The sequence below is a fragment of the Zootoca vivipara genome, chromosome 2, assembly GCF_965207765.1.
Source record: "Zootoca vivipara chromosome 2, rZooViv2.hap1.1, whole genome shotgun sequence".
Taxonomy (NCBI): Eukaryota; Metazoa; Chordata; class Lepidosauria; order Squamata; family Lacertidae; genus Zootoca; species Zootoca vivipara.
This window is the reverse complement of record NC_142584.1, coordinates 114,058,351-114,084,289: the sequence shown is the minus strand read 5'-3', so window position 1 is coordinate 114,084,289 and position 25,939 is coordinate 114,058,351. Positions and strand designations below refer to the sequence as shown.

Here is a 25,939-nt window from a genome sequence, read left to right as displayed (position 1 = left end):
GCTGCATTTGCAGGGGGTTGGACTAGATGACCCTCAGGATCCCTCCCAGCTCTGTGGGGATTTGCACAGCTGAGTGCATTCCTTTCAACATTCCTCTGATGAAAACGGGGACATCCTATTCCATACCCTCCAATATTTCTCTCGATAAAATGTGTGTTTTATAAGATCGTGAGGCTAAAGGTGTGTCTCTGGTTGGTAGGGGTTGGTTGTTTTTTACAGGCACATGAAGGGTTACATTGTGAGTGCTTCGGTTCCTAGAGAGACTGAGGAGTTGGGGAAATAAATTAGGGCTGCCCACTTCCTGTTCTGGATGCTCCCCGCTCCCTCCAGCCCCTCTGTTGCAGGAGATAGCCGGACCAGAAAGAGGACAACTAGGTTCCTCTGCGGGGCTGAAGCAGATCCAGCGCAGTGGGGCAGGATGTGCTGTGAGTTGCATGAGGAGGGGGGAAAGAGGTGTTTCTAAATATGAAAGTGGTGCAGAGCAGATGCAAACCCTTGCCCTCTGCCACTTCGGTTCACTTTTGACCTAGATCAGGCACCCCCAAACTGCGGCCCTCCAGATGTTTTGGCCTACAAATCCCATGATCCCTAGCTAACAGGACCAGTGGTTGGGGAAGTTGGGAATTGTAGTCCAAAACATCTGGAGGGCCGAAGTTTGGGGGTGCCTGACCTAGATCTCTGATAAAACAGATTTTTGTATGTTTTCCTGTACATGTGTTTCCCTGTACATATGCACCACCTCTGTCTACAACTACAGGGCCTCTTCTTCTTCTTCTTCTTCTTCTTCTTCTTCTTCTTCTTCTTCTTCTTCTTCTTCTTCTTCTTCTTCTTCTTCTTCTTCTTCTTCTTCTTCTTCTTCTTCTTCTTCTTCTTCTTCTTCTTCTTCTTCTTCTTCTTCTTCTTCTTCTTCTTCTTCTTCTTCTTCTTCTTCTTCTTCTTCTTCTTCTTCTTCTTCTTCTTCTTCTTCTTCTCCTCCTCCTCCTCCTCCTCCTCCTCCTCCTCCTCCTCCTCCTCCTCCTCCTCCTCCTCCTTCTCCTCCTCCTCCTCCTCCTCCTCCTCCTCCGCCTTCATCTTTTTGGTGTTTTAGGACGGGAATGTCACTTTTGTGCAATTGGGGGGGGGGTGGAGAGAGGAAAAAGTGAAGATGGAGTGGTTCAATAGAGGTTTCTTGCAAAAGTGGGGAGGCTTTTAAGAAGGCCGTCTCCCCCTTAATACACATTGAAGTTGTGCCATAGAACATCCTGATAGATCGATATTTTTAACCAGCCACCAAGCATTGTAATTTGTGCACAAAGGGAGGCTTTTGTGTTTAGGGAGGCTTTTAATGTTTAATAGATCACTGTATAGATCACATGTATAGATCACTGTATAGATCACATGTTTAATAGATCACATGAGTTTGACCAAACTGCGGGAGGCAGTGGAAGACAGGAGTGCCTGGCGTGCTATGGTCCATGGGGTCATGAAGAGTTGGACACGACTAAACGACTAAACAACAACAGATCACTGTATTTTATTTTTCTGTTGGAAGCCGCCCAGAGTGGCTGGGGAAACCCAGCCTGATGGGCGGGGAATAAATTATTATTATTATTATTATTAAAGAACAGATGTATATGAAGGCAGCTAAGCAGACAACGCTGCCCAATTTAAATTAAAAACCACACAAAATCAAAAGCTCATTGCTGTAACCCTTGTTTCTAACAGCAACTCCTAGAAATTTTGCGGTTTTTGCTTATCTTGGTCCATAACGAGGGGGAAAGTCACACAATAATCAACCGGACGTCCTAGTTGAGATAATAATGGGGTGGTAGGGTAACTCTTTACGCAAAACTCTGTTTTTGGGTTGTTGTTTTTTACTTTAAAAAAAAGTTAAATTTGAGGTTGTTTGGTAAGGAGTGTCAGGAGTGTGAAACAGCAAATGTGCCTTCAGGTAGGATTGTGAGCAAGCATAAAATTATGGAATTAACCAGGTGTGTAAGTGAATGGATTCAAAAGAAGAATAGGTATTACCGAAAATCACTTATCTAATAATAACACTGGGAGTGTGATTTATTTTATTTATATAAATATATATGTATTCCTTCTTTTTGTGCCATAAGGTTAGAGGAGAGAACTTCGTTTATTGCATTTGTATCTCACCTCTTCCTACAAGGAGCTAAAGGTGCACAAAGAGAACCTATATGGGTTCTCTTCCTCCTCATTTAATCCTCATAACGACCCTGCCAGGTAGGTCAGGCTGAGAGGCAATGAATGGTCACATCATCCCTGACCTCTGGAGGGCTGCATAGGTCAGTCACGCCGAGTTAGAGTGCTGGATTAGGAAGAGGGAGACGCGAGTTCAAGTCTCCACGTGGCTGTAAAGCTCATTGAGTGACCTTTAACTCCTCACGTTCTTTCTCAGCCTAAAGACTACATAACTGGGTTGTTGAGAGGATAAAATGACAAAGGAGACAAACATTGGTCCATCTATGGACTATGTTGGTCCATTGGCCCATCTAGCTCAGAACTGAAATGTTATTCCCATGATGTTGCATCAGCTGCTGGATCCGGACAGCAAGCCCAGTTTAGCAACCCGCTTTTAACTGGTACCCAAGCATAAGGGCCTGAGGCTTTTCAAAGCTTGCCAGTTATATTTGCAGTTGTGCATATAGAAAAGGAAAAGGTTCAGTCTAGCTGCACAAGCGCTGATCATGAAGAAAGTGGCAGGAAGAAAGGGAAAAGTTGAATGAGCACGCTCAGAAAAAGGCAAGGCCTTCTCAGTAGTGGCGTCTGTCCTGTGGAACATCCCCCCCATCAGATGTCAAGGAAATAAACAACTATCTGACTTTCAGAAGACATCTGAAGGCAGCCATGTTTAGGAAAGTTTTTAATGTTTGGTTCCCCCCCACTTTATTATTATTAATCTTCTGTTGGGAGCCGCCCAGAGTGGCTGGGGAAATCCAGCCATATGGGCGGGGTATAAATAATAAATTATTATCATTATCATCATCATCATCATCATGGAAAGCCAGCTTATCCCGAGCCCTGCATGGAGATGCCAAAGATTGAACCCAGGATCATGCAAGGCAGATGCTCGGCCTGAATCTTTCAGAACGACTCATCAGCCAAAATAGCTTGGTTTGGCTTATTTATTCCACCTTTTGTCTTCTTCCTTCAGGGAAAAGAAGTTCCTTTCTTGCTGGCTGGAAATTTTGCTGAATCCAGCATAAAGGCACCATTTGACAGCAGTGACTTGTGGCACCGCTGACAGATCCTGCTGGTGGAACCTGGAGGAATCAGCCTGGCAGATGAAAACATGAGATGTGCTTATTTTAAAGGAGGTGCGACTGATGGCATCACCTGTGGTACATCCACAAAGCCACAAGTCTCTCACACATTGGATAAGAAGGAGTAAACTCTTTGTTTAGCTCTTTTTTAAGAAGAAGGCTACAAATATTCTGTTTGTTTGTTTGTTTTAGGCCTGCAGGTCTCGATGTGGCAACATTTCAGAACCCTCTTCCTTCCGGTGATGGGCTTTCCAGCTTAAAATAACACTTTCTACGCTCTCCGTGGACATTGCCTCCGGTGTTCAACGCCGTCGGACGAAATGGCTGCCGAGCTGAGTGCCGGCGGAGTGATGAGTCTCCCTTTGCAGAACGTTCTAGAACACGAGGCGATCCCTGGCACGAAACTGAGGGAGGAATCCCAAGCGGGGCTTTTGGAATCCGAAGGGGAACGGGTGGTCCCTCGCGTCATCCAGGTTGGGACCATCGGGGAGCTTCTGGGCTGGGTGCCCCCCCAAGAGTTGACCCAGGGGTCCGAGGAGGGCTTGGCGCAACGCTGGGAAACTCAGTGGCAGGAGGTCCTGAAGGCCGTGCAGCCCTTTCCCTCCGGGTGGGGAAGCCAACAGCCGCCCAAACCGTTGCTGTGGGGCTCTTGTGAGGCCGTGACGGTTGCTGGCCAGTGGCCCAGCGGAGATGGAGTCGCTCAGCTTCTGGTGGGCAACGGCAGAGGAGCTCCAGGAGCCTTTAGCAATCCAGCCGCTGGAGAAAACAGGACGTCGGAGAAAGAGGCCGCGGGAAAGGGCGACACTGGCCCCGATGCGCAGGGGGGCAGACATTTCAGGCAGTTTGGCTACCAGGAAGCCGAGGGACCCCGAGAGGTTTGCAAGAAGCTCCGGGAACTCTGCTGGCAGTGGCTGAAGCCAGAGAAGCACACCAAGGAGCAGATCCTGGAGCTGGTGATCTTGGAGCAGTTCCTGGCCCTCCTGCCTCCGGAGATGCAGACCTGGGTCAGGGATCGCCGCCCTCAGGCCTGTTCCCAGGCGGTGGCCCTGGCTGAAGATTTCCTCAGACGCCAGCAACCAGAAGCCGAGGTAAAGGAGAGAAAGTTTTCAGATTTTATTTTACATCGTTTTTATTTGATTTTAGAAATATAAAAATATAACAATCCAAATGTATATCCATATATAGAGATTACTGTGAATCTCGAGACTTCCCCCCACCCCCTCCATGGGTCCTATTGTCAACATTTACAGCTGCATATTATTCCATAGTCTATATTTTGTATCACTCCATATTGTCCATAATAATTGTTTCATTACAAGTGAGATTAAAACCCTCCTCATGTTTTCATCTGCTTGCAGTGGTCTCCTAAATAAGTTTTTTTTTAAAAATCCCATTCTTTTAAAAAAGTTTTTGTCCTCTTGGTTCCTGAGCTTTCCGGTCCATCAGCTTAGTTTGCCATTCCTCTCTGGTAGGGGCTCTTTCTTCTTTCCATCTCTGGGCTAGTAACATCCGTCCGGCAGTTGTCGTATACATCAGGGATGTCCAACAGGTCGACTGGTCGATCCCTGGGAGGCTGCAGTCGATCGCTGTTGATCGCGGGCTCCTTTTCCTTTGGTTTTGTCTAAGAGCACCCGGACCCGGACCCTCTCCCCTCCCTGCATTTTATCACGGAGTTTTTGCAGTGATATTTTGCAATAAAACGGGGGTAGATCACCTCCAGTTTATAACTCTGTGAGTAGATTGCAGTCTCCTGGAAGTTGGCCGCCCCAAGCCATTGACTTGACGGGAAACCTCTCTTCTCTTTTAGGCGCCGGGGAGACACGAGGAGGAGGTGATTGTGGTCTCCCCTGAGGCTGAGTGGTCGTCGTTGGAGGGTGGCCTGGGTCCCAACTCACTGGGTATGTATAATAAATGAACATATAAAATTGTATTTGTACCCTGCCTTCCCCGGCTGGAGCCGGACTCAGGGCAGCTAACCAGGCCCGGTGCTAGAGTTTTTTGCGCCCTAGGCAAGATCACCTTCTGGCGCGCGCCCCCCCCCCCAATAAAAAATAAAATAAAAAATAAATAGAAATAGAAAATAGAAAAAAAATAAAAATAGAAAATAGAAAAAAATAAAAATAGAAAATAGAAAAAAATAGGTATTTTGGACTACAATTCCCATCTTCCCTGAACACTGGTCCTGTTAGCTAGGGATCATGGGAGTTGTAGGCCAAAACATCTGGAGGGCCGCAGTTTGGGGACGCCTGTGCTAGAGCAAAGTAAATAGAGCCATAACTGACCAGAATAGCAGAGCAAAAACCATTTATACCTATGAAAATTGTGCAGCTTGTCCAATGAAATCATGAGAGTCAGATTTCTCTGAGCTTTAGAAGCTAAAATGAGAGAGGGCTTTTAAGATGTCATGGAAATGCCCCGTCAAAATGTGGCCGTGTGGAAGCAGAATTGGTTTTCAGCAGAGCTCTTTTGTATATTTCAAAATACTGTGCAGTGAAATCCAGCCTCATTCTTCTGTTTCCTTTTCCTCTTTCATGGAAAGTGAACCTGGATGGCTATGCAGTCTCAGCTGGAGAAACAACTCTGAATGGGAGCAAGCTGGGTCCTTTCCAGCGAGGAAGTCCCAGGCTTCCGGTGATGCTCGGGTCTTTATTGGGGCGGCCTGGTTCCCTCGGAAGCAGCTGTGATCTGGAACATGAGAACGAGGCAGAGCCGCTCGAGAGGTGGGACGAAGCCACACTCTGCAGCGAGGGGGTCTACGAGACCGTCGTGCGCTTGGAGGAACATGGCCACTGGTGCCTCGAATGTGGCGAAAGCTTCCAGGATGCGTGGCAGCTGGATAGACACCAGAAGACCCACACTGGCCGCAAGCGCCCCGAGTGCCCGGAATGCGGCAAGAGCTTCCGGGATATCTCGCATGTCCTCCGGCACCAGACAGTCCACACCGGAGAGAAACCGTATTCCTGCTCCGAGTGTGGGCAGAGCTTCACCCAGAAGCCAGCCCTCAATAGACATCTCAGAAAACATCTGGAAGAAAAGAACTACACAGGTACGTACGCCGTAATCCATTTTGCGGGTACCACAAAAGATGAATATGCTCAAGAGGGAATAGAATCTGCACACATACAAAAAATATAAAGCTTTTAAATAACTGTACAAGCCCTGCAGGTCCATCCAGATTATTGAAACTATGCAACTTACAATAGAAAATGTTATACAGTGGTACCTTGGTTCCTGAATAGCTTGGCTCCTGAACAAATTGGCTCTCAAAAGAAGTGAGTGTTCTGTTTTGTGAACGTTTTTCGGAAGCCGAAGGCCCGACATGGCTTCCGATTGAGTGCAGGAAGCTCCTGCAGCCAATCAGAAGCCGCACCTTGGTTTTTGAACTGTTCCAGGAGTCGAACAGACTCCCAGAACGGATTAAATTTAAGAACCAAGGTACCACTATTTGAATTCCAACTTTGGTGTGTTGATATACTTAATATTCCACAATAATCTGAAACCACAGGACTTCCCACAGGATCATCCGGGGCATTCAACTTTCCGCATTCTGCTACGAATAATTGCAAGGGACAAAGTGATTCCCTCTTGCTGTGTGAGAGATAAGGAAACGTCTCTTCTAATATTATCTTAAGAAGAGGAATTCCATCTGTGTGTGTGTGTGTGTGTGTGTGTGTGTGTGTGTGTGTGTATGAGAGAGAGGCAGAGTGCCTCTCCTAAAATGACAGTGGAAGAAGTATTAGGAGGAGGAATGTCTGTTCTCATAATATCCCCATAAGATATTGTATTAAACATAACCTTCACCGAAAAACAAAATCTACTGCACAGTTAATAAGAGACACCCTTTTTAGCTTATCAAAAATATTTTTATCTGTCTATCATCTATCTATCTATCTATCTATCTATCTATCTATCTATCTATCTATCTATCTATCTATCTATCTATCATCTATCTAATCTACTGTATTTATTGACTTAATTGCTTAATTGCTTACTTACGAGCAGGCTCGTACTCAATAATTCTCAGAAACCTAAAAACAGTGCAGTTTTGAAAGGTTCATTCTGCAACCTTGATTCAAAATGGCATCCAATTGTAGAGACGCATAGACCAAAAAAACCCCCCTGCTTCTTGATCTTGGGAACCATCATGCAACATTTGTTTGTGATCCCTTAAGAGGTGTCTAAATAAACAGCAAACAAGTAACTGTCCAAAACGTAAGGTAGTTTTCAATAACGTATGGTACATACACGCTGCTTAGCACCATACTTTCCAACTGGTGTACTAAGGAATCATAAAAGTTTTGCATCGGTTAAACTTCACGTAAGCCAATGAACTTATTTAAACCTTTGCGACGCTCCTTCCTCGTGCGGGATCTCATGCCGCTCCTCCCCGCCTCTGGCCAAACAGGTGTCAGCATCGCCGTCCGACCCCCGAAGACTTTTGTGGGCCGCAAACGCCCCGAGTGCCTAGAGTGCGGGAAGAGTTTCCGGGACATTTCGCAAGTCCTTCGTCACCAGACGGTCCACACGGGGGAGAGACCGTACAGCTGCCTCGAGTGCGGACAGAGCTTCACTCAGAAACCCGCCCTCAACAGACACCAGAGGAAGCACCTAGAAGGCAGCCACGGCGCAGGTATGGGGCTGGGCTTACCCTCTGGGACCTCCGCTTCCCACCAGAGCCAGCTCTTGATTCAGGGGAGCCCTTGGGCAAAGACCCCCTTTCAGCACATCTCCCTCCTTGCTGCCACTGATACCACCCTTTCCCCGTTAGAATTATTCAGATCACCTGCTTTCTGGTTCTTTTTTGAGGTGGGGGTGCCAGAGATTGAACCGGGTGTGTGTGTGTCAATCTGAACAACAGCAACAACAATCCCCCCTCTTTTTATTCATTTTTCTATACATAAATCATTACATCAATTATACTTATTACACAATAAAGTATAAATTCCATTCCATATCTATTACAAAATCAAAATAATATTGACTTCCCTATTACATCTCTTCATTGATTTAATACAAATTGTACAAAAGTAAACATAAAGTTGATATTTATTAGTTTAGAACCAATCATATAACACCTTTGGTCTAATATTTTATCCCTACAAATCCAAAATTATTCTACAAGAGTTATTCCATTGCTTGAACCATGTTAAGGTCACACATCTTTTTTAAGTAACTCAAAAAGCTATACCACTCTTCAGCAAATTTACTTCTCGGATTTTCTTTTATTTTTTTCTGACAAGAAGGACAATTCAACATAATCTACAGTTTTGAAAAGCCATTCTTTTTTTACCTGGTAACTTATCACTCTTCCAATAAGATGCCACTAAAATTCTCGCTGCAGCAGAAGCATATAGAAAGAAATTATTTATTTTATTGGTTACATCTGGAGTTGTGATTCCTTATACCCATAGCTGCCAAGTTTTCCCTTTTCTCGCGAGGAAGCCTATTCAGCATAAGGGGAAATCCCTTTAAAAAAGGGATAACTTGGCAGCTATGCTTATACCCCACCGATCTGGCTGGATTTCCCCAGCCACTCTGGATGGCTCCCAACAGAATAATAATAATAATAATAATAATAATAATAATAATAATAATAATAACAACAACAACAAAGCGATAAAACATCGAACATTAAAAACTTCCTGATACAGGGCTGCCTTCAGATGTCTTCTGAAAGTCAGGTAGTTATTTCCTTGATATCTGATGGGAGGGTGTTCCACAGGGCAGGCGCCACTACCAAGAAGGCCCTCTGCCTGGTTCCCTGTAACCTCACTTCTCGCAGTGAGGGAACCGCCTGAAGGCCCTCAGCGCTGGACCTCAGGCCCTCGGACCTGGACGATGGGGTAGAGATGCTCCTTCAGGTATACTGGGCCGAGGCCATTTAGGGCTTTAAAGGTCAGCACCAACACTTTGAATTGTGCTTGGAAATATACTAGTAGCCAATGTAGGTCTTTCAGGACTGGTGTTATATGATCTCAGAGGCCGCTTCCAGTCACCAGTCTAGCTGCCGCATTCTGGGTTAGTTGTAGTTTCTGGGTCACCTTCAAAGGTGGCCCTACATAGAGTGCATTGCAGTAGTCCAAGGGAGCTGGTAGGCCACTGCCCTGGACACAGAATTGACCTGCGCCTCCATGGACAGCTGTGAGTCCAAAATTATGCCCAGGCTGCACACCTGGTCCTTCAGGGGCACAGTTACCCCATTCAGTACCCCATCCACACCTGCCTGCCCCCTGCCCCCCCCAAAACAGTACTTCTGTGGTGGAGATTTGGTCTCTCCCTTGAGAGTTTTCAGAGCCCTCTGCATCGCCTCAGAGGGACAGCTGGTGCAATTCGCTGCTAAGTGCAGCAACTGAACATAAAACGGCGGATTAAGCAGAGAGCTGGATCCAGTTTTGTGGTGGGTTAGAGTTTCAGAGTAGGACCTGGGCTGCCAAGATTCAAATCCCCACTTACTCATGAAGCTCGATGGGTGACCTTGGGCCAGTCACACACAGGCGCGCTTTCCCTCTCTCAGCCTAACCTCCCTTTTTTTGGAGAAAAGGGTGAGATATCAATGCAAATAAATAAACCAAAGAGCTGGAATCCTAGAATCGTAGAGTTGGAAGGAACAGCCGTTCCATATGGGGATCGAACTTGCCACCTTGCCGTTATCAGCACCATGCACTAACCAATAAGTCTCACTAGTGCAGCAAGATTCCCCCCTGTCCACACATGCTCACAAACATCCCAAATTGGCAGAACCCACCCAGAACAGCATGTGGAGGGAGAAAAAATGCTTGTGCTGATAGAATGAAAGCCATTGGCATGCTTTAAGAGGTTTGAAAATATATTGGATAATGATAACAGCATGTTATAATAGTATAATGGATACAATAACTTATGGAATATAGTGGCACCTCCGGTTACGAATGGGATCTGTTCTGGAGGCCCGGCTCGTATCCCGAAGATTTCGTAACCAGAGGACCCGCTTCTGCATATGCATGAGGTGCGCATGAGGTTTGCCACGTCCACAACCCGAAGTTTACATTACCCGAAGGTAACGTAACCCAAGGGTCCACTGTATACAGAAATGGCGAATCTTACCAGAAGAATAAGAGATCAAGATAGCAAACTTTTAATAAAAGAATGGAAATGGTTTATTGAATATTTACAAATAAACTGTAAACAGATAAGGACATTGGCAGGATTGTTGTAATAACCTGCAGTTTTATATTTAAAGTATATGAATAAATGAGTACGTTAAGTTAATTTGGAATATGTAGAAAATACAAAAAAATAAATTTAAGGAACCCCAGAAAGAGGGGGAAGGAAGACGAGTTTTGAAATGTTAAAATGATTGTAAAATTATTGAAATGTGTAAAATTGAAGATCTTAAAAACAGTAACAGAGACACTTACTTGCAGGGGCAACATTTGTGTGTGTGCATTTGTGAAATATATTAATTTTTTTAATCCTTTCCCTAGCACAAGATGATATCTGCTTGGATTCTCCTTTCTCCCTACAGGTGATGGAAAACTGTCTTCAAGCCAGGAAAAGGCCTGCATGCAGCCAGGATCCTTGCAGCCCAGCCCATCAGCGACACCCCAAGAGAGCGTTGCTGGCACCTTCTCCAGTGGATCATACTGGCCAGGGGGCTACTGTCCGTGGGGAGCCGTCCCAAGACAGGTTGGGGCAGCGACCAAAGCTTCCCGAAAAAAGCAGAACCGCAGGGGGCAAAGAAACCACTGGTGCTTCCTCTGCGGAAAAGGCTTCCGGGACAAGGCGGACTTGGTGAGGCACGAGAGGATCCACACGGGTGAAAAGCCCTACTCGTGTCTGGAGTGCGGGCGGCGGTTCAGCTACACCTCGAGTTTGTACAAGCACCAGCTCATCCACCGGCAGCCCGTCGATCTAGAGTTGAAACCGGTGGCGGAGGAGCACTCGAATCATGGGCAAAATGGTGTTGCGCACCCCCAGGCGGCTGGGGAGGAAGGGGCGTTGGGCAACGGCGTGAAGGTCGAGGACTGCAGAGGGGAGCCTTACGCCGCGAATGTGGTGCTGTTAGTAGGGGGTGCTGCAGAGAGGTGAAGCGTTTTTTGACATGTTTAACAGGCAGAGTCAAAACCTCCTGGCTGAAAAAGACAAGCAGAGCAGAGGCAGCTGCCTGGGCCAGGGGGGTGATGGATGCCTCCTTGAGAGAGGGGGTGGTCCCTGGCTGCTTGAAGGAGGCAGTGGTAAAAAGATGGTTCGGAAACTTCAGCCGGCGCAGAGTTCAACGTCCAGGTTGCTCACCCGGACAAAGCAGTTTGAGCCCATCATACAATGATCCTAGCCTGCCTGCATTGGTGCCCTGATCCGCCGGCCCAAAGGGGCGCTCATGGGAGTGGTGGGGTGCAGGGATACCAAAGAAGGATGTCAAAAACATCAGTCCTAGGGCTTTATTGAAAGAAAGGCGTAGGGTTGCCTGCATTGCAGGGGGTTGGACTAGATGACCCAAGGGGTCCCTCCCAACTGTACAATTCGACTTGCAGCAAATCATTCGGCCAGGTCTCCCAGCCTTTAGTTTCCAGGCCCGATTCAAAGTGCTGGCTCTGACCTGGAAAGCCTTAAACAGCCGAGGACCACAAGACCTCAAGGACCGCATCTCCCCATATGAACCAACCCGGACCCCGTGATCGTAAAACGAGGCCCTTCTTTGTGTGCCTCCTCCACACGAGGTCGGGAGGGTGGCAACACGGGAACGGGCCTTTTTGTGGTGGCTCCCTGTTTGTGGAATGCTTCTCCCCGGGGGGGGGGGCCCTCAGCTGGCACCTTCAATAGGCGCCAGGCAAAAACATAACCACGTCTTTAGCTGATTAACATTCTATGGCCTTTTGAATGCATTTGTGTGATGGCCCAACCCCCTGCAATGCAGGAATCTCGAACTGGATCATGCATGACCGATGGCCATCCAATCTCTGCTTTGAAATCTCAAAGGAAGGAGAGTCTCTACCGCCTCTCACGGGAATCTGCTCCACTGCTGAAGAGCTTTCATTTTATTAATGCATTTTGTGTTCTCATTTTGTATTTTTATCTTGTGAACTGCCCTACGATCTCTGGATGAAGGGCGGCATGCAAATTCAAACAATTACAAATATAAATAATAAATAAAATAGCCATCTCAAGAGTCGCCTTTGGTTTCCTCCCACCACCTGCAATGTACATATTGTGTAAAGAGGGTTTCTTATGCTTAATGATAATGATTACCGTTAATAATGTTATTGACAATAACACTGGACTTCAGTGACCCCCTGCTTTCAAATATTTGGACTGCGGGGACCCCAGCCACAAACATTGTCTTATTTCTCGTTTTAAATAAAAGTATAAACTGCGGATCACAAGTGTGTGTTATTTCTAGAAGGTAAAGGTAAAGTGAGCCCTGACTACTAGGTCCAGTCACGACCGACTCTGGGGTTGCGGCGCTCATCTCGCATTATTGGCCAAGGGAGCTGGCGTACAGCTTCCAGGTCATGTGGCCAGCATGACAAAGCCACTTCTGGCGAACCAGAGCAGCACACGGAAACGCCGTTTACCTTCCCGCTGTAGCGGTACCTATTTATATACTTGCACTTTGACATGCTTTCGAACTGCTAGGTTGGCAGGAGCTGGGACCGAGCAATGGGAGATCACCCCGTCACAGGGATTTGAACCGCCAACCTTCTGATCAGCAAGCCCTAGGCTCTGTGGTTTAACCCACAGCACACCCCCTAATAAATGCCTTGAGGGATATTGCTTAAGAGCTACCTTCTGTTACTGATTGACAGCTTTCGGCCTTATGTACCCAGGACGTCACTACAGTTTGCGGGCAATTTCCAAAGATCTCAGAAGCCTGCACCTTCCAGAAAAAAAAGTGAAAACATTTTTGTTCCAACAATCTCTTCCAGCTTGCCTCCCAATATCTCTCTCGATTTCTCCAGTTTTATAGTCGGGGCACCTTGAGCAATCCTGTTGTCTCTTGGTGTCTATGATTCTTTGCCTGACCATAGCTTTTGCTTGGCTCAGCCCCAGATTTAGAAGGGCTTGAGGGGCAAAACCCAGTTTCTGAAGGGTGTTTAGGACTGCTGTCTGCCAGCCTGACTGGATCTGGTCGCAGAGGATCAGTGGGGCTATTGCTTGAGGGAGCAGATTCAATGACAGCCATTTGTAGATTGATGTTAGGTAATAATAATAATAATAATAATAATAATAATAATAATAATAATAATAATATATTTATCCCCCACCCATCTGGCTGCGTCTCCCCAGCCACTCTGAGCAGCTCCCAACAGAATATCAAAAACATGTTTAAACATCAAACATTAAAAACTTTCCTAAATAAGGCTGCCTTCAGATGGCTTCTAAAAGCCAGAGAGTTGTTTATTTCAAATTTTACACTGGAAGTGAGTGAGGCTGCCTGCCATCTCCCACCTGCAATGAACTGAACTGAACTGAAGGAAGTGGGACTTGAGGTGCTTTCTTGCGAACTGAGACTTCAAAGAATGGCTTTCCACCTGGAGCACAAGCCCAGTTGCCTGTTTGAATCCCCCCTCCCCCAATATGATTTTTATTGAATTTCCATTTAAAACATACTGTATTTACAATTTCCGTTTGTCTCTATACATTGCATTGAACATTTAAAGTTTCCATTTATCTTTATACATTTCTTTTACACATAAAATTGGCTTCCATTCTTCCTTCCACTGTCCTCCTAATCTCAACTGTTTGTTTGAGTTTTTTATACCCCGCCTTTTCTCCAAAGGGCTCATGGCGGCCTCTAGAGCTCTCTGCTTTCCTAGCTACCATCACAACAACCCTGTGAGGTGGGTCAGCTTGAGAGGCCGCCAACAGCCACAGGTCGCTCCCTGTTGAGTACTTTTGGTTTAGATGGGGGCATGAGACGCTTAATCTCAGGGTCACAGGTTCGAGCCCCACGTGTGGCAAAAGAGTCCTTTGTTGCCGGGGGTTGGACTGGATGACCCTTGGGGTCCCTTCCAGCTCTAGAATTCAACCATGTTGACATGCAAGTTTGCTTCGCCTTCTTATTCTTTTGCCAGGCACCAATGCCTTACTTGTGTGCCAGTAAGTGAGTAAATAGAAAGGAAAAATAAAAATCAATGAACACGCTTCCCCAGAGCCCAAAGGCACGTTTTCCCCCCTCACAGAGGAACAGACTACAAATTCCAGAATCCTTTGGGCCTGGGAAAAGGGAAGAAGCGAAGGACTAGGGACATCCCAGGCTGCCTGTTTCCTCTGGCCAGTTCCTATTTGTGTGGGTCTTTTGCAGGAGGCGTCCTGCCATCGCGATCTCTGGGGTGCAAGGAGGTTTTGCAGTGGAGGCTGGAGGTCCAAGCAGGAAGGAGTCTTTGCAGGCAGAGGCGCCCTTCGGAAGCAGCTCTCCACGGGTGAGTTTGCACGTGGCATCGGGGAGGAAGGGGAGATTCTCGAGAGCAGAAGGGAACTCTCTCACTTGTTTATTCCTCATTCAAAGCATTGAAATGAAATGGTAAAATGCAAAATTTTGTAAAATGCAATGGTAACCAGAGATAAATGTGAATACCTGTATGAAACGCAGTAATACTAGATGATAAATACACACCAAGAATGGAGTGCAGGAAACCACTTAAGCAAAATGGTATTTAATACTATAAAGCTTATAAAATAATTGATATGAAATGAAATGAAAGCTTGCTGGTAGATGGTGCATATTTTTAATTATAAAATCTGGACATTAAGAAAAAAATCAGATAACGTGATTATCCCCTTTTTAAAAAAGAAAAAAAGTCTGCAATTGGGGTATCCCCCGAATTTGTTTAAGTGCTCCAATATGCCCTGTATATCATGGGGATTGGGGGAGGAACCCTCAGATCAACGGGCCAAATGGGGGTCTAGCTGGACTCTGCACCCCCCACCCACCCATACCAGCCCCATCTCCCTAGGGTGCCTCATCTCTGAGTCGGGTGCTTTTGCCTGGCTAGAATGCTTGGATGGAGGGGTGTGTGCATGTAAATAGACCTCTGGTTTCTGTGTGGCTTGAATGTATCCCACGGCTTGTGTGTATTTTACTTCCTTGCATTCATACCCCACCAATCCTGCCAGGAGCTCAAGGGAGTGTGCATGGTTCCCCATCTCCCCATTTCTTCCTCACAACAACCCTTTGAGGTAGGCCAGGCTGAGATAATACAGTGACCGGCCCAAGGTCACCCAGTGGGCTTCATGGCCGGGTGGGCATTTGAACCCTGGCTTCCCAGGTCTCAGCACAGAGCTCTAACCATTACACCAAATTGCCACTCTGGACTAGCAGTGCTCCCTGGTATTAGACGGAGGTCTATTCCCAGCCTCTCTTAGATAGATCACAAATTGAACCTGGGGATATCTGCTCTGCCAATGAGCTATGGCTGCTTTCCAATTTCTTTTTTATACAGTAATTTTCTTCATTATTACATTTTCAAATATTACACATTCTTTTAAAATACAATTGTAGCTACTCTGTCATATCTGTTGACTTCCCATACACCCTCCCATGGTGTGTTTTTATTCCTTTACAAAGCTGCAATTTTACTTATATTACATCCATTCTGCACTTAACCACCCGGGGTCCTTTACCTTTATTATTATTATTATTATTATTATTATTAACTATAATTTGTTAAACTACAATTTCCTATCTGCTGCTATACTCCTGCCTTTGTTCTAATCTAACATAACCATGATCCCCCCCCAAAAAAATATTCCACAAAATATTTCCATCTTATTTTCTCATTTTGTTATCTAACTCTGGGTCCTCTGCAGCTATCTCTTGCAACTTATGAAGCTGCCAAGAACGGCCATAGCTGAAGGGCAGGATCCATCCTTTTAAGGTAGATCTTCCTGGGCTCAGTCCCCTTCATTTTCTGTGAACAGAATCAAGTTGCAGTTTGACCAAACTGCGGGAGGCAGTGGAAGACAGGAGTGCCTGGCGTGCTCTGGTCCATGGGGTCATGAAGAGTCGGACACGACTAAACGACTAAACAACAACAACAACAACAACAACAACAACAACAACAACAACACTGTTACAAGGTTACAGAAATGAACATGAATTCCTCAGTCTGTAGCAGGGGCCCAAAGGTGCCCAATTAAGGTGATAATGTAAATCCCTATAAATCCTGGAATATGCTTATAATAGTGAATTATGGGAACTTGTTGCTTTAAGAAACTGATGATCTAGCAAGATGCCGTTCTTTTACCAGAACAGAAGGTCAGCTAACACGCAAATCACAAAGATATAATTCATAAGCTAGAACACAAATTGTTACATAGTACACGTAACACAGGTTCCCAACATGCATACTATCTCACAATGTAACATATTGAGAATCAAAGGCCTAGCTAGCAATCCTTGGCCTAGTTAGCAATGCTTATTGCGCATGCGTATTAGATTAGTTAATGATATACGTATTAAATATGAAATGAGATAATGATGAATATTAAAATATTAAATGATGTAATGCTTTATGTGATTGGTTAGATCAAAATCCTTTGTCTGAAATGTTATAAATTTCTGCCCGACCTTTGGGCTGGGTTGCAGTTTTGCAAAAAGATTCGACTGTAACCTTATTGCTTTGCAATAAACAAAATGGACTCCTAACTCCTCTTGTCTCTTGAGTTTTATTGGCTAACTCAGAAGATAAGCCATTTTTGGCTTACAACAAGTCCAGACCTGAACCTATCCCCCCAACCCTCCAAAGTCCTACCCTCTGTAGCGACTACGCAGTCTTGTGTAGCTTCAGTCCTAATCAGTCCTTCTCAAATCGCATGCAGGTTCCATGCCAGTCGATTCGGGTCGGGTCGGGTGAGGTCTGGTGGGTTGTTGTAAGTCTAAGATGGTGGTGGGTTTTTTGTTAGCTGATTTGATCTTTTAAGTTCTTCTGCTTCCACTTCGTCGGTTTAATGGTTTAATGATTTTCCTGCTGCCCCATTAGCCCCACAGTCACAAGAACAAGCATGAACAAGCCACTAGTCAGATTCAGCAATCTATCCAATATGTCCGCTCCTCCCTTTATACTGTTTATTAATTCTTTTTTGCCTTCATTTCCAGGACTCCGTTCAGGAATGTTAATTTTTATCACAGTCTTGCTTTAATTTAATTTTTCCGTTTCTTTTTCCTGCTCAGTAGATTCCCCTCTGCCTCTCACTCACTCTGACTCCTATGATTTCCTACCAAAGGAAATAACTGCCAAAACCCCTGTGTTGAGCCTTAAACACAGTTAGGCTCCGCCCCTGGGCTTTCTCATTGGCCAGCCTATTAACCCTTTCTCTCCCCCCCAGTACGACATCTCCATAATGAGTGGGCAAACTCCACAGGAGGCCATGCTGGAGAATGAGGGGAACGTGGCCTCTCTGGGTAAGGAGCTTCCTTCTGACTGCAAGAGTCTGAAGCAGTCCTTCCATGACATTTTCTTGTCACGTTGCTTTTGGGGAGGAAGGGTAGGTGGGGAGCACGTTTGTTGTACGAGAGCTGCAAATGTACTTTATTCTAAACTAACTGGCCCTGTCACATGTTGCTGTAGCTTAGTCTGTGAAATGGGGCCTCAGACTCCCCCTCCAAACTCCCCTGTAGGCCCCACTGTGGTTTAGTCTGTGAAATGGGTCCTCAGTCCTCCTTCTGACTCCCCTGTAGGCCCTAAATGGGTCCTCAGAGTCCCCCTTCAGACTCCCCTGTAGGCCCCACTGTGGTTTAGTCTGTGAAATGGGCCCTCAGAGTCCCCCTTCAGACCCCCCGTAGGCCCCACTGTGGTTTAGTCTGTGAAATGGGTCCTCAGTCCTCCTCCTGACTCCCCTGTAGGTCCTAAATGGGCCCTCAGAGTCCCCCTTCAGACTCCCCTGTAGGCCCCACTGTGGTTTAGTCTGTGAAATGGGTCCTCAGTCCTCCTCCTGACTCCCCTGTAGGCCCTAAATGGACCCTCAGAGTCCCCCTTCAGACCCCCCTGTAGGCCCCACTGTGGTTTAGTCTGTGAAATGGGCCCTCAGAGTCCCCCTTCAGACCCCCCGTAGGCCCCACTGTGGTTTAGTCTGTGAAATGGGTCCTCAGTCCTCCTTTTGACTCCCCTGTAGGCCCTAAATGGGTCCTCAGAGTCCCCCTTCAGACCCCCCTTTAGGCCCCCCTGTGGTTTAGTCTGTGGAATGGGCCCTCAGAATCCCCCTTCAGACCCCCCCGTAGGCCCCACTGTGGTTTAGTCTGTGAAATGGGTCCTCAGTCCTCCTTCTGACTCCCCTGTAGGCCCTAAATGGGTCCTCAGAGTCCCCCTTCAGACTCCCCTGTAGGCCCCCCTGTGGTTTAGTCTGTGGAATGGGCCCTCAGAATCCCGCTTCAGACTCCCCTGTAGGTCCCACTGTGGTTTAGTCTGTGAAATGGGTCCTCAGTCCTCCTTCTGACTTCCCTGTAGGCCCTAAATGGGCCCTCAGAGTCCCCCTGCGGTAGGTACCTCCGTGGCAGGAGGGTGTCATTGGGGAGTGGGCTACTGTTGGGATGCCCTGGTCCCTGGCAGAGGTCTGTTCTCCAGGGCGGGCTGGATCCTGGGGTGGTGGGGTGGCTGGGGAGTGGGAGGGATTTTGGTAGTATGTTGGATGTTGTTTGTTGGATGTCCACTGGAGGGGGCAATTTTTTTGTATAGAAATCCAGGTTTCTACCTGTCCTAGGTGTGTGTATGGACAATGTAAGTGGATAGAGACACTCTCACATGCGCTCCCAATGTTGTGGGCAAATTTTAGGGCAATCGCTCTGAGGGTCTTCTGCCAGTTCCTCACTGTGAGAAGCGAAGTTACAGGGAACGAGGCAGGGGGCCTTCTCGGTAGTGGCGCTCGCCCTGTGGAATGCCCTCCCAACAGATGTCAAGGAAATAAATAACCATATAACCTTCAGAAGCCCTATATCAGGAAGTTTTTAATGTTTGACATTTTATTATGTTTTTATATGTGCTGCCCAGAGTGGATGGGGCGACCCAGCCAGATGGTTAGGGTTCAAATCATAAAGTATTAGTACCGGTAGTAGTAAGCTAGCATAGGTGTAGAGACTTTTGTACAACTGTAAGGTAGGATTCTGTACAAAATGGAAAATGTCAGATGGGCAGGGAATAATCATCATCATCAACAACAACATAATCTCAATGAGTTGGCTAGCCCAGAGAGCAAATGACTGGATCAATATTTCCCGATGAGTTTCATGGCTGAGCCCTGGTCTCCCAGGTTCTAGTTTGGCACTTTAACAACTGTGCTGCACTTTAATTGTGAAAAATAGGTTTGCTGGCATGTGAGGGACTCCCACTGGCTTAACAGCAACAGTCTGGAAGCGCCAACCAAGTCTCCTCCCTGGGTTCCTGGCAGTGCAGTCCCGACCTCCCACCCCTCAGACATCTTCAGCCGTCCTCCCTTCTCCTTCCAGCACAGAGCGAAGGACCACCTTGCCCCACACAAACACCAAGCCCCCTAACCCTAGATACTGTTTAGTTACGGGTTCTCCTTCTCTGGAAATGTTTGAGGGAGCTTTGGATGAGCAGCAGCTGGGGATAGTTTGGGCCATGAGGCATAAGGCTTCCTTCTCCTAACTTCTTCCTCTTCCTCCTCTCCTTCCTTCTTCTCACTTCTTTCCCACATAGCCCTGCTGCTTCCCAAGATGAGCCTCATCCCCAGCGCAGAGCAAGCAGAAGAGCCCAGGCTGCCACAATATGAGATCTCAGACGGAACAGGGGCTGCCATTTCGGACACCAGCTCAGGTGAGGCGGTTTGGGTGGGATGATGAGTCCTTTCAGAGTTTCTCCTCCCTTGCTGAGAATGGGCGAGAAAATGTTCTCTGTTACTTCATTCATAGAGATGGTAAGGATCCTATTGTTTTAAAGTTGCTTCTCCCACAGACCTGGCCACTGTTCTTCCTCCCCCCACCTCTTCCTCCTCAATTTACTATTTTTAAGAACATGAAAACTCAGAATCTCAACCTTCTCAGAATCCCAATACCCACTGGACCCTCCTCTCAGCAAGCCTGGCCAACATCTATGGACTGTGCCTGCTTTGGTCTGTCCTGCATTTTTCAAGGTTCAGCTTCATGGGGGCCCTGTGTTTTCGCACGATGTGAGAAGGAGAGAAACCTCACTTTTCCTTTTACATCTCTGTCCTGTCCTCCCTCCACCATCTTTGCTGTTCCGGCTCAGAAGTTAGGAGGATCAAGGAGGGGGAGAAGAAAGTGGGGAATGAGAGCAAACAGGCAAATGCGAGGACGGCAATTGTCAAGCTTTCTAGCTCCGTGAGCACATTTGGATTTTGTTTTTTCTTTAAAGCATGTTCTGTGGGCACCACTCATTCTGATCATTTCTCCCTGGACTGAGAGGAGGAAGTGAGACAACAACAGTAGCATCATTGTTAAGGGATTTGGGGGAAGTCTGAACAAGTAGAATTTCTCTTGAGCCTCGAAAAGGACCTAGAGCTGAAAGAAGTGGGGAAGAGTCTCCCTCTCCTCCAGCTCCGTGTCGTTTTCAAGGGAGATGGAGGTAGCGGGCCTTGCTGCCTTAGGACCAAGGGGGCGGGCGGGGGGGCAACTGGGGAAACTGGCTAAAAGGTTTTTAAAAGTTTTAAATGACTCTAATTTTGGTTCCTCTGTTTCATTTTTGTCAGGTTGGCATCTGTTAAATGTTTAGTTGGGATTGGTGGTTACTTTTATTTGAGTATAACTGTAAACTGTTTATTCTTGTTGCTATTTTTGTTATTATTATTGCTATTTATTGGTTTATTGGTTTGTTTGCTGCTTGTATAGGATATCTTTTCTAAAAAATCTTTGATGTTTTATTGTGTTTTATATGTTGCAAGCCACCCAAAGTGGCCGGGGAAACCCAGCCAGATGGGCGGAATATAAATACAATTAATTAATTAATTAATTAATTATTAGGCTGAGGAGGCTAGAGAGCCTCTGAGGGTGCAAGGGCCATCCCTGCGTTGGTGGAAGGAGACAGCTCATTGGACAATTTGCTCAGCAGCCTCTCATCGAATACATACTGTAAATTAAAAATAGCTCTTCCACTGGTTATACCTTATGCAGTGTGTGTTGTGGGTGGGGGAAGAGAAGTGGTACGACTCCCGTCTCTCGTGCATCATCTGGTCCAACCATTTCAGGTTGGATTCTGAGGCTACTTCTCTGCCATCTTCAAACACTGATTCCGCTTTGTTCACTCTCAGCAGCAAACTCAAGGAGGAAACACTTCTGCCCAGAGTGTGGCCGATGCTTTGCCTTCAGATTGGCTCTTGCTAGACACCAGAGAATCCACACAGGAGAGAAGATCCAGGAAAACTCTGAGCCTGGGGACTGTTTGGGTCAGAGTTTGGAGCTTGCAACCCATCCAGGAAGCCCTAGGTCTTCAGAGTTCGGGAAGGTTCTTGTCCATCAGCCTATCGTTCTGATCCAAAGAAACATCCATGCAGGAGGAGATAACTCATATCGCTGCTTGGAGTGTGGGGAAGGTTTTTCCCAACTCTCAGATTTTGTGAAACATGAAAGAGGCCACAGAGGAGAGAAACCCCGTAAATATGGCGAGAGTAGGAACGGGTTCCCCAAGAGATCGCAGCTTCGTGAACAGCGTAAAGTCCACACAGGAGAGAAGCCCCACAAATGCAGTGTGTGTGGGTTATGCTTTTCTGCTAGGTCACAACTTGTTACCCATCAGCGAACCCACACTGGAGAAAAACCCTACGAATGCCCGGAGTGTGGGAAATCATTTGCTCTAAAGTCAGTCCTTGTAATCCATCAGAGGCTCCACACAGGAGAGAAGCCCTATGAATGCTGGGAGTGTGGGAAATGTTTTCCTCAAAATGCACAGCTTTGGAGCCATCGTTTGGTTCACACAGGGGAGAAACGGTATAAATGCTTGGAATGTGGAAGAAGGTTTACTCAGCGTTCCTCACTTGTAATCCATCAGAGAACCCACACAGGAGAAAGGCCCCATAAGTGCCAGGAGTGTGGAAAATGTTTCCCCACAAAAGAAAATCTCAGGCGACACCAGAGAATCCACACAGGAGAGAAGCCCTATGAATGTAGAGAGTGTGGGAAATGTTTTTATGATAAAGCTGACCTTCTGAGGCATCAGACTATTCACACCGGGGAGAGGCCCCATAAATGTGTGGAGTGTGGGAAAAGCTTTATTTCACCATCGGAACTTGTAATCCACCGGAGAATCCACACAGGGGAGAAACCGTATGAATGTGTGGAGTGTGGGAGACGGTTTTCCCAGAAACAGCACCTCCGGAGACATGAGAAGGTGCATACGGGAGAGAAACCCTACAAATGCATGGAGTGTGGAAAATGCTTTGCTGGCCTACCAGAGCTTCGTGTACATGACAGGATCCACACAGGAGTGAGGCCATATGAGTGTGGAGAATGTGGAAAATGTTTTTCTAATACATCAGGCCTTTCTAGTCATAGGAGAGTCCACACAGGAGAAAAGCCACATAAATGTTTAGACTGTGGAATGTCATTTACTTTAGCACAAAGCCTTAAGGGTCACCAGAGAACCCACACAGGAGAGAAACCCCACAAATGCTTGGAGTGTGAGAAATGCTTTTCAAGGAAACACACCCTTGTGATACATCAGAGATCCCACAGTGGAGAGAAACCTTACAAGTGCTTGGAGTGTGAGATATCATTTTCTCAGAAGTCAAGCTTTGTGGTCCATCAAAGGATCCACACAGGAGAGAAACCTTACAAGTGCTTGGAGTGTGGGAAATGTTTTCCTAAGTCATCACATCTTCGCAGTCACCAGAAAGCCCACACAGGAGGGGACCTTCCCAATGTGTAGAGTCTAGGAAATGTTTTTCACAGAGTGGAAACCTTCAAAGACTCCCTGTGGAATAAAGAGCATATAAAGGTTGGGTGTGCGGGGAATGTTTTGATCAGCGGTCAGCCCTTGTGGAACACAAGAGTGTCCATACAAAAAGGAGGACTTAAGATATCAGGAGTTTGGAAAATGCTTTGTTAAGAAATGAATCTTTTTTCAACATTGGCGATTCTACCAAGGAAATACAATGCAAATGTCTGGAGTGTGGGAAATGGTTTGCTGCTCATTCGGACCTTCAAAGGCACCAGAGAATCCACAAAAAAGGGAAAGACCATTAAAGTTTCAAGTGTGGGAAATGTTTGGCCTGGAAGGGAAGCTGGTGCTGCATCAGGGAGCCCAGACAGGAGAGAAACCACAAAAAATGCTTTGGGTATGTGTACTGCCATATAATTTCAGAAAGTGGTGTCTCCTGATCTCAATATAATGTTAGCTTCAATTCCTTATATATCTATCTGTACATATAACGAGGGCTTCCTCATAAATCTATCTGTATAATTAGAACTTGGCATCAATCAAAGGTCTAGACATCTGGGAGGATAAAAAGGAGTCAACTAGCAGAAAGGCCTGTCTTCACCCAGCAATGGAACTGGCAATCAGACTAAGACTTTGGCTCACCGCTGGGAACGGAGGGAGTAACTTTTCTCTGTGCCAACCACAGAGACAAGGGAGGATGGCAACAGAACTTAAAGAGTCCACCTGCTATTAGATCATGTTTAAAAGCCTCTATATAAGGGCTCAGTGACAGCAGCTCTCTGAGTCCCTCGTTCGAATTCCGCCAGCAAATGTTGACATTGGCCCTATCGAGGGAAGAGAAGGATCTCCTGCTCCCAGAGTCTCTGCAGCAAATAAGATGAACAATGAACTTCACTTTTGCTGTTATCTCCTAAATATCCTTTTGACTCTCCGTGGCCTGACCGCAGCTAAAGGACTGATACTGATGAATTGGAAAAATAAAAATGCAGCTCCCGTCTCCAATTGGATTGGAGACTTCTACAAACTCGCAACATTAAAACACCTTGCATATAAATCCAGACTTGCCATGGAAAAGTTCAATGATATTTTGGATCCATTTTTACAAATCCTGTAGAAGGGTAAGGTCTGGCGAAGTACAATAACAACCTTGTAAAATATACAGTTTGGGGTTATCCAACACCCCCCCCCCCTTTATTTTCCCCTCGACACAGTTTCTGTTTCTCTATTTTTCTCTTTTATTTACGTCTCACCATATTTAGTGCAGGTATAATTAAGTACTTTTTGAACTTTCAATAAATATTTTTTTAAAAAAGAAGAAACTTTGACTGCTTATTTGGCTTCCATTGCTTTGCTTAATTTAATAAAAGCTTTCTTCCAAAGAGTACATTGAGTTGGAGATTCAAAAAAAAGTGTTTTAAGCCATGAGGAAAATATTCCCGACACTCCCCACCCCTGAAACATCTTATCTTCTGTCATGGAGTATGTGAAAAATCCTACATCCTCACCCGTTTTAAAAAATTCATTTAATGAAAATCAACGCATTACATACAAAACACTTCAAGTCAAAAAAACAATCAATTCAGCCTAATGTAATCTTACCTTATAAAAGGGAAGTAAGAAAAACAAAACATTAAAGGAAGCGAAGAAGAAGCTAATGAGTAAGACTACTAAGGTAACAGACTAAGTACTCTGAAGTTCGAATTTCAAAGCATCATAAAGTAAAAGTACATTTTCCATTTTGCTCCTGGTATTCCTTTTCCTGATATTTTTACCATTCTGCTTTAAAATTTGTTTGTTTTTCAAATGGTCCAACGGCGGACAACATTCAGTAAATAAATAAATGAGTAAGATCTCCTTGGTTTTGAAAAGGGCAAAATTTTTCTGGTTTCAACCTCGATGGGGCTTAAGGCAGTTTTACACTGGAAGTGAGCGAGGTTGCCCAGCATCTCCCTCTTTCGCCTCCTGCTCTCTTGCAAACTGAGAGGGCATTGCAGAGAAAGCAGCGTTTGGCAGCTGCAGCAGCCAAAATACACATATTAATCCCCACTATTAAAAATGTGTTGGGTGAGCCTTAGCCAGAAGGCAGGACACCACTGTAGCAGCCCAGCTGCATTTTTCCTATCTTGCCTTTTCTCCAAGGGACTCATGGCGGCCTCTGGTGCTCTCCGCTTTCCTAGCTACCATCACAACAACCCTGTGAGGTGGGTCAGCTTGAGAGGCCGCCAACAGCCACAGGTCGCTCCCTGATCAGTACTTTTGGTTTAGATGGGGGCATGAGACGCTTAATCTCTGGGTCATGGGTTCGAGCCCCACATAAGGCAAAAGAGTCCTGCGTTGCCGGGGGTTGGACTGGATGACCCTTGGGGTTCCTTCTAACTCTAGAATCCAACCATGTTGACATGCAAGTTTGTTTCATCTTCTCATTCTTTTTGCCTGGCACCAATGCTTTACTGGTGTGCCAGTAAGTGAGTAAATAGAAAGGGAAAATAAAAATAAATGAGCACCCTTCCCCACAGCCCAAAGGCACGTTTTTCCCCCCTCACTGAGCAACAGACTACAAATCCCAGAATCCTTTGGGTGTGGGAAAAGGGAAGAAGCGAAGGACTAGACATCCCAGGCTGCCTGTTTCCTCTGGCCAGTCCCCATTTGTGTGGGTCTTTTGCAGGAGGCGTCCGGCCAAAGAGGTTTTTCAGGGGAGGCTAAAGGTCCGAGCAGGAAGGAGTCTTTGCAGGCAGAGGCGCCCTTCGGAAGCAGCTCTACATGGGTGAGAGGGCACCGTCTGAACCCTGCAACACGTGAATGCCGGTGAGGGGGTGGGGCAGGAAAGGGTGGCGGGAGAAACAAGCCATT

At 46.2% G+C, this 25,939-nt stretch overlaps 3 protein-coding genes across 10 annotated transcripts in view; all 3 read left to right on the top strand.

The window, feature by feature from the left end:
* Positions 1–259: 259 nt before the first annotated feature.
* On the top strand, positions 260–12,625 carry LOC118081169 (uncharacterized). Of its 5 annotated transcripts, none has more exons than XM_088663827.1 (7): positions 285–425; positions 3,158–3,320; positions 3,459–4,354; positions 5,074–5,164; positions 5,806–6,312; positions 7,672–7,881; positions 10,771–12,625. In XM_088663827.1, exons 3-7 carry the CDS (start codon positions 3,587–3,589, stop codon positions 11,331–11,333), a joined length of 2,139 nt encoding a protein of 712 aa, XP_088519953.1. In that variant the 5' UTR covers positions 285–425; positions 3,158–3,320; positions 3,459–3,586; the 3' UTR covers positions 11,334–12,625. The 5 variants fall into 5 exon arrangements, with proteins under 5 accessions (XP_034963336.3, XP_088519954.1, XP_088519953.1 ...); XM_035107443.3 differs by having other exon boundaries at positions 7,672–7,896; XM_035107445.3 differs by lacking the exon at positions 7,672–7,881 and having other exon boundaries at positions 260–425.
* Positions 12,626–14,453: 1,828 nt separating this feature from the next.
* LOC118077610 (uncharacterized) overlaps positions 14,454–25,939 on the top strand; it is a 39,880-nt gene continuing 28,394 nt past the window's right edge. For 2 of the 4 annotated variants that reach the window (XM_088663726.1, XM_088663725.1), the window contains exons 1-3: positions 16,263–16,383; positions 17,571–17,646; positions 19,898–20,014. In XM_088663726.1, the coding sequence (XP_088519852.1) occupies positions 17,586–17,646; positions 19,898–20,014 (178 nt within the window). In that variant the 5' untranslated portion in view covers positions 16,263–16,383; positions 17,571–17,585. Of the gene's footprint in view, positions 14,666–16,257; positions 16,384–17,570; positions 17,647–19,897; positions 20,015–25,939 lie in introns of those variants that run through there. The other 2 variants (XM_088663716.1, XM_088663715.1) reach the window with 2 other exon arrangements.
* Positions 20,341–25,743, top strand: LOC148687101 (uncharacterized). Its single transcript, XM_088664363.1, has 2 exons — positions 20,341–20,366; positions 21,301–25,743. Exons 1-2 carry the CDS (start codon positions 20,341–20,343, stop codon positions 23,075–23,077), a joined length of 1,803 nt encoding a protein of 600 aa, XP_088520489.1. The 3' UTR covers positions 23,078–25,743.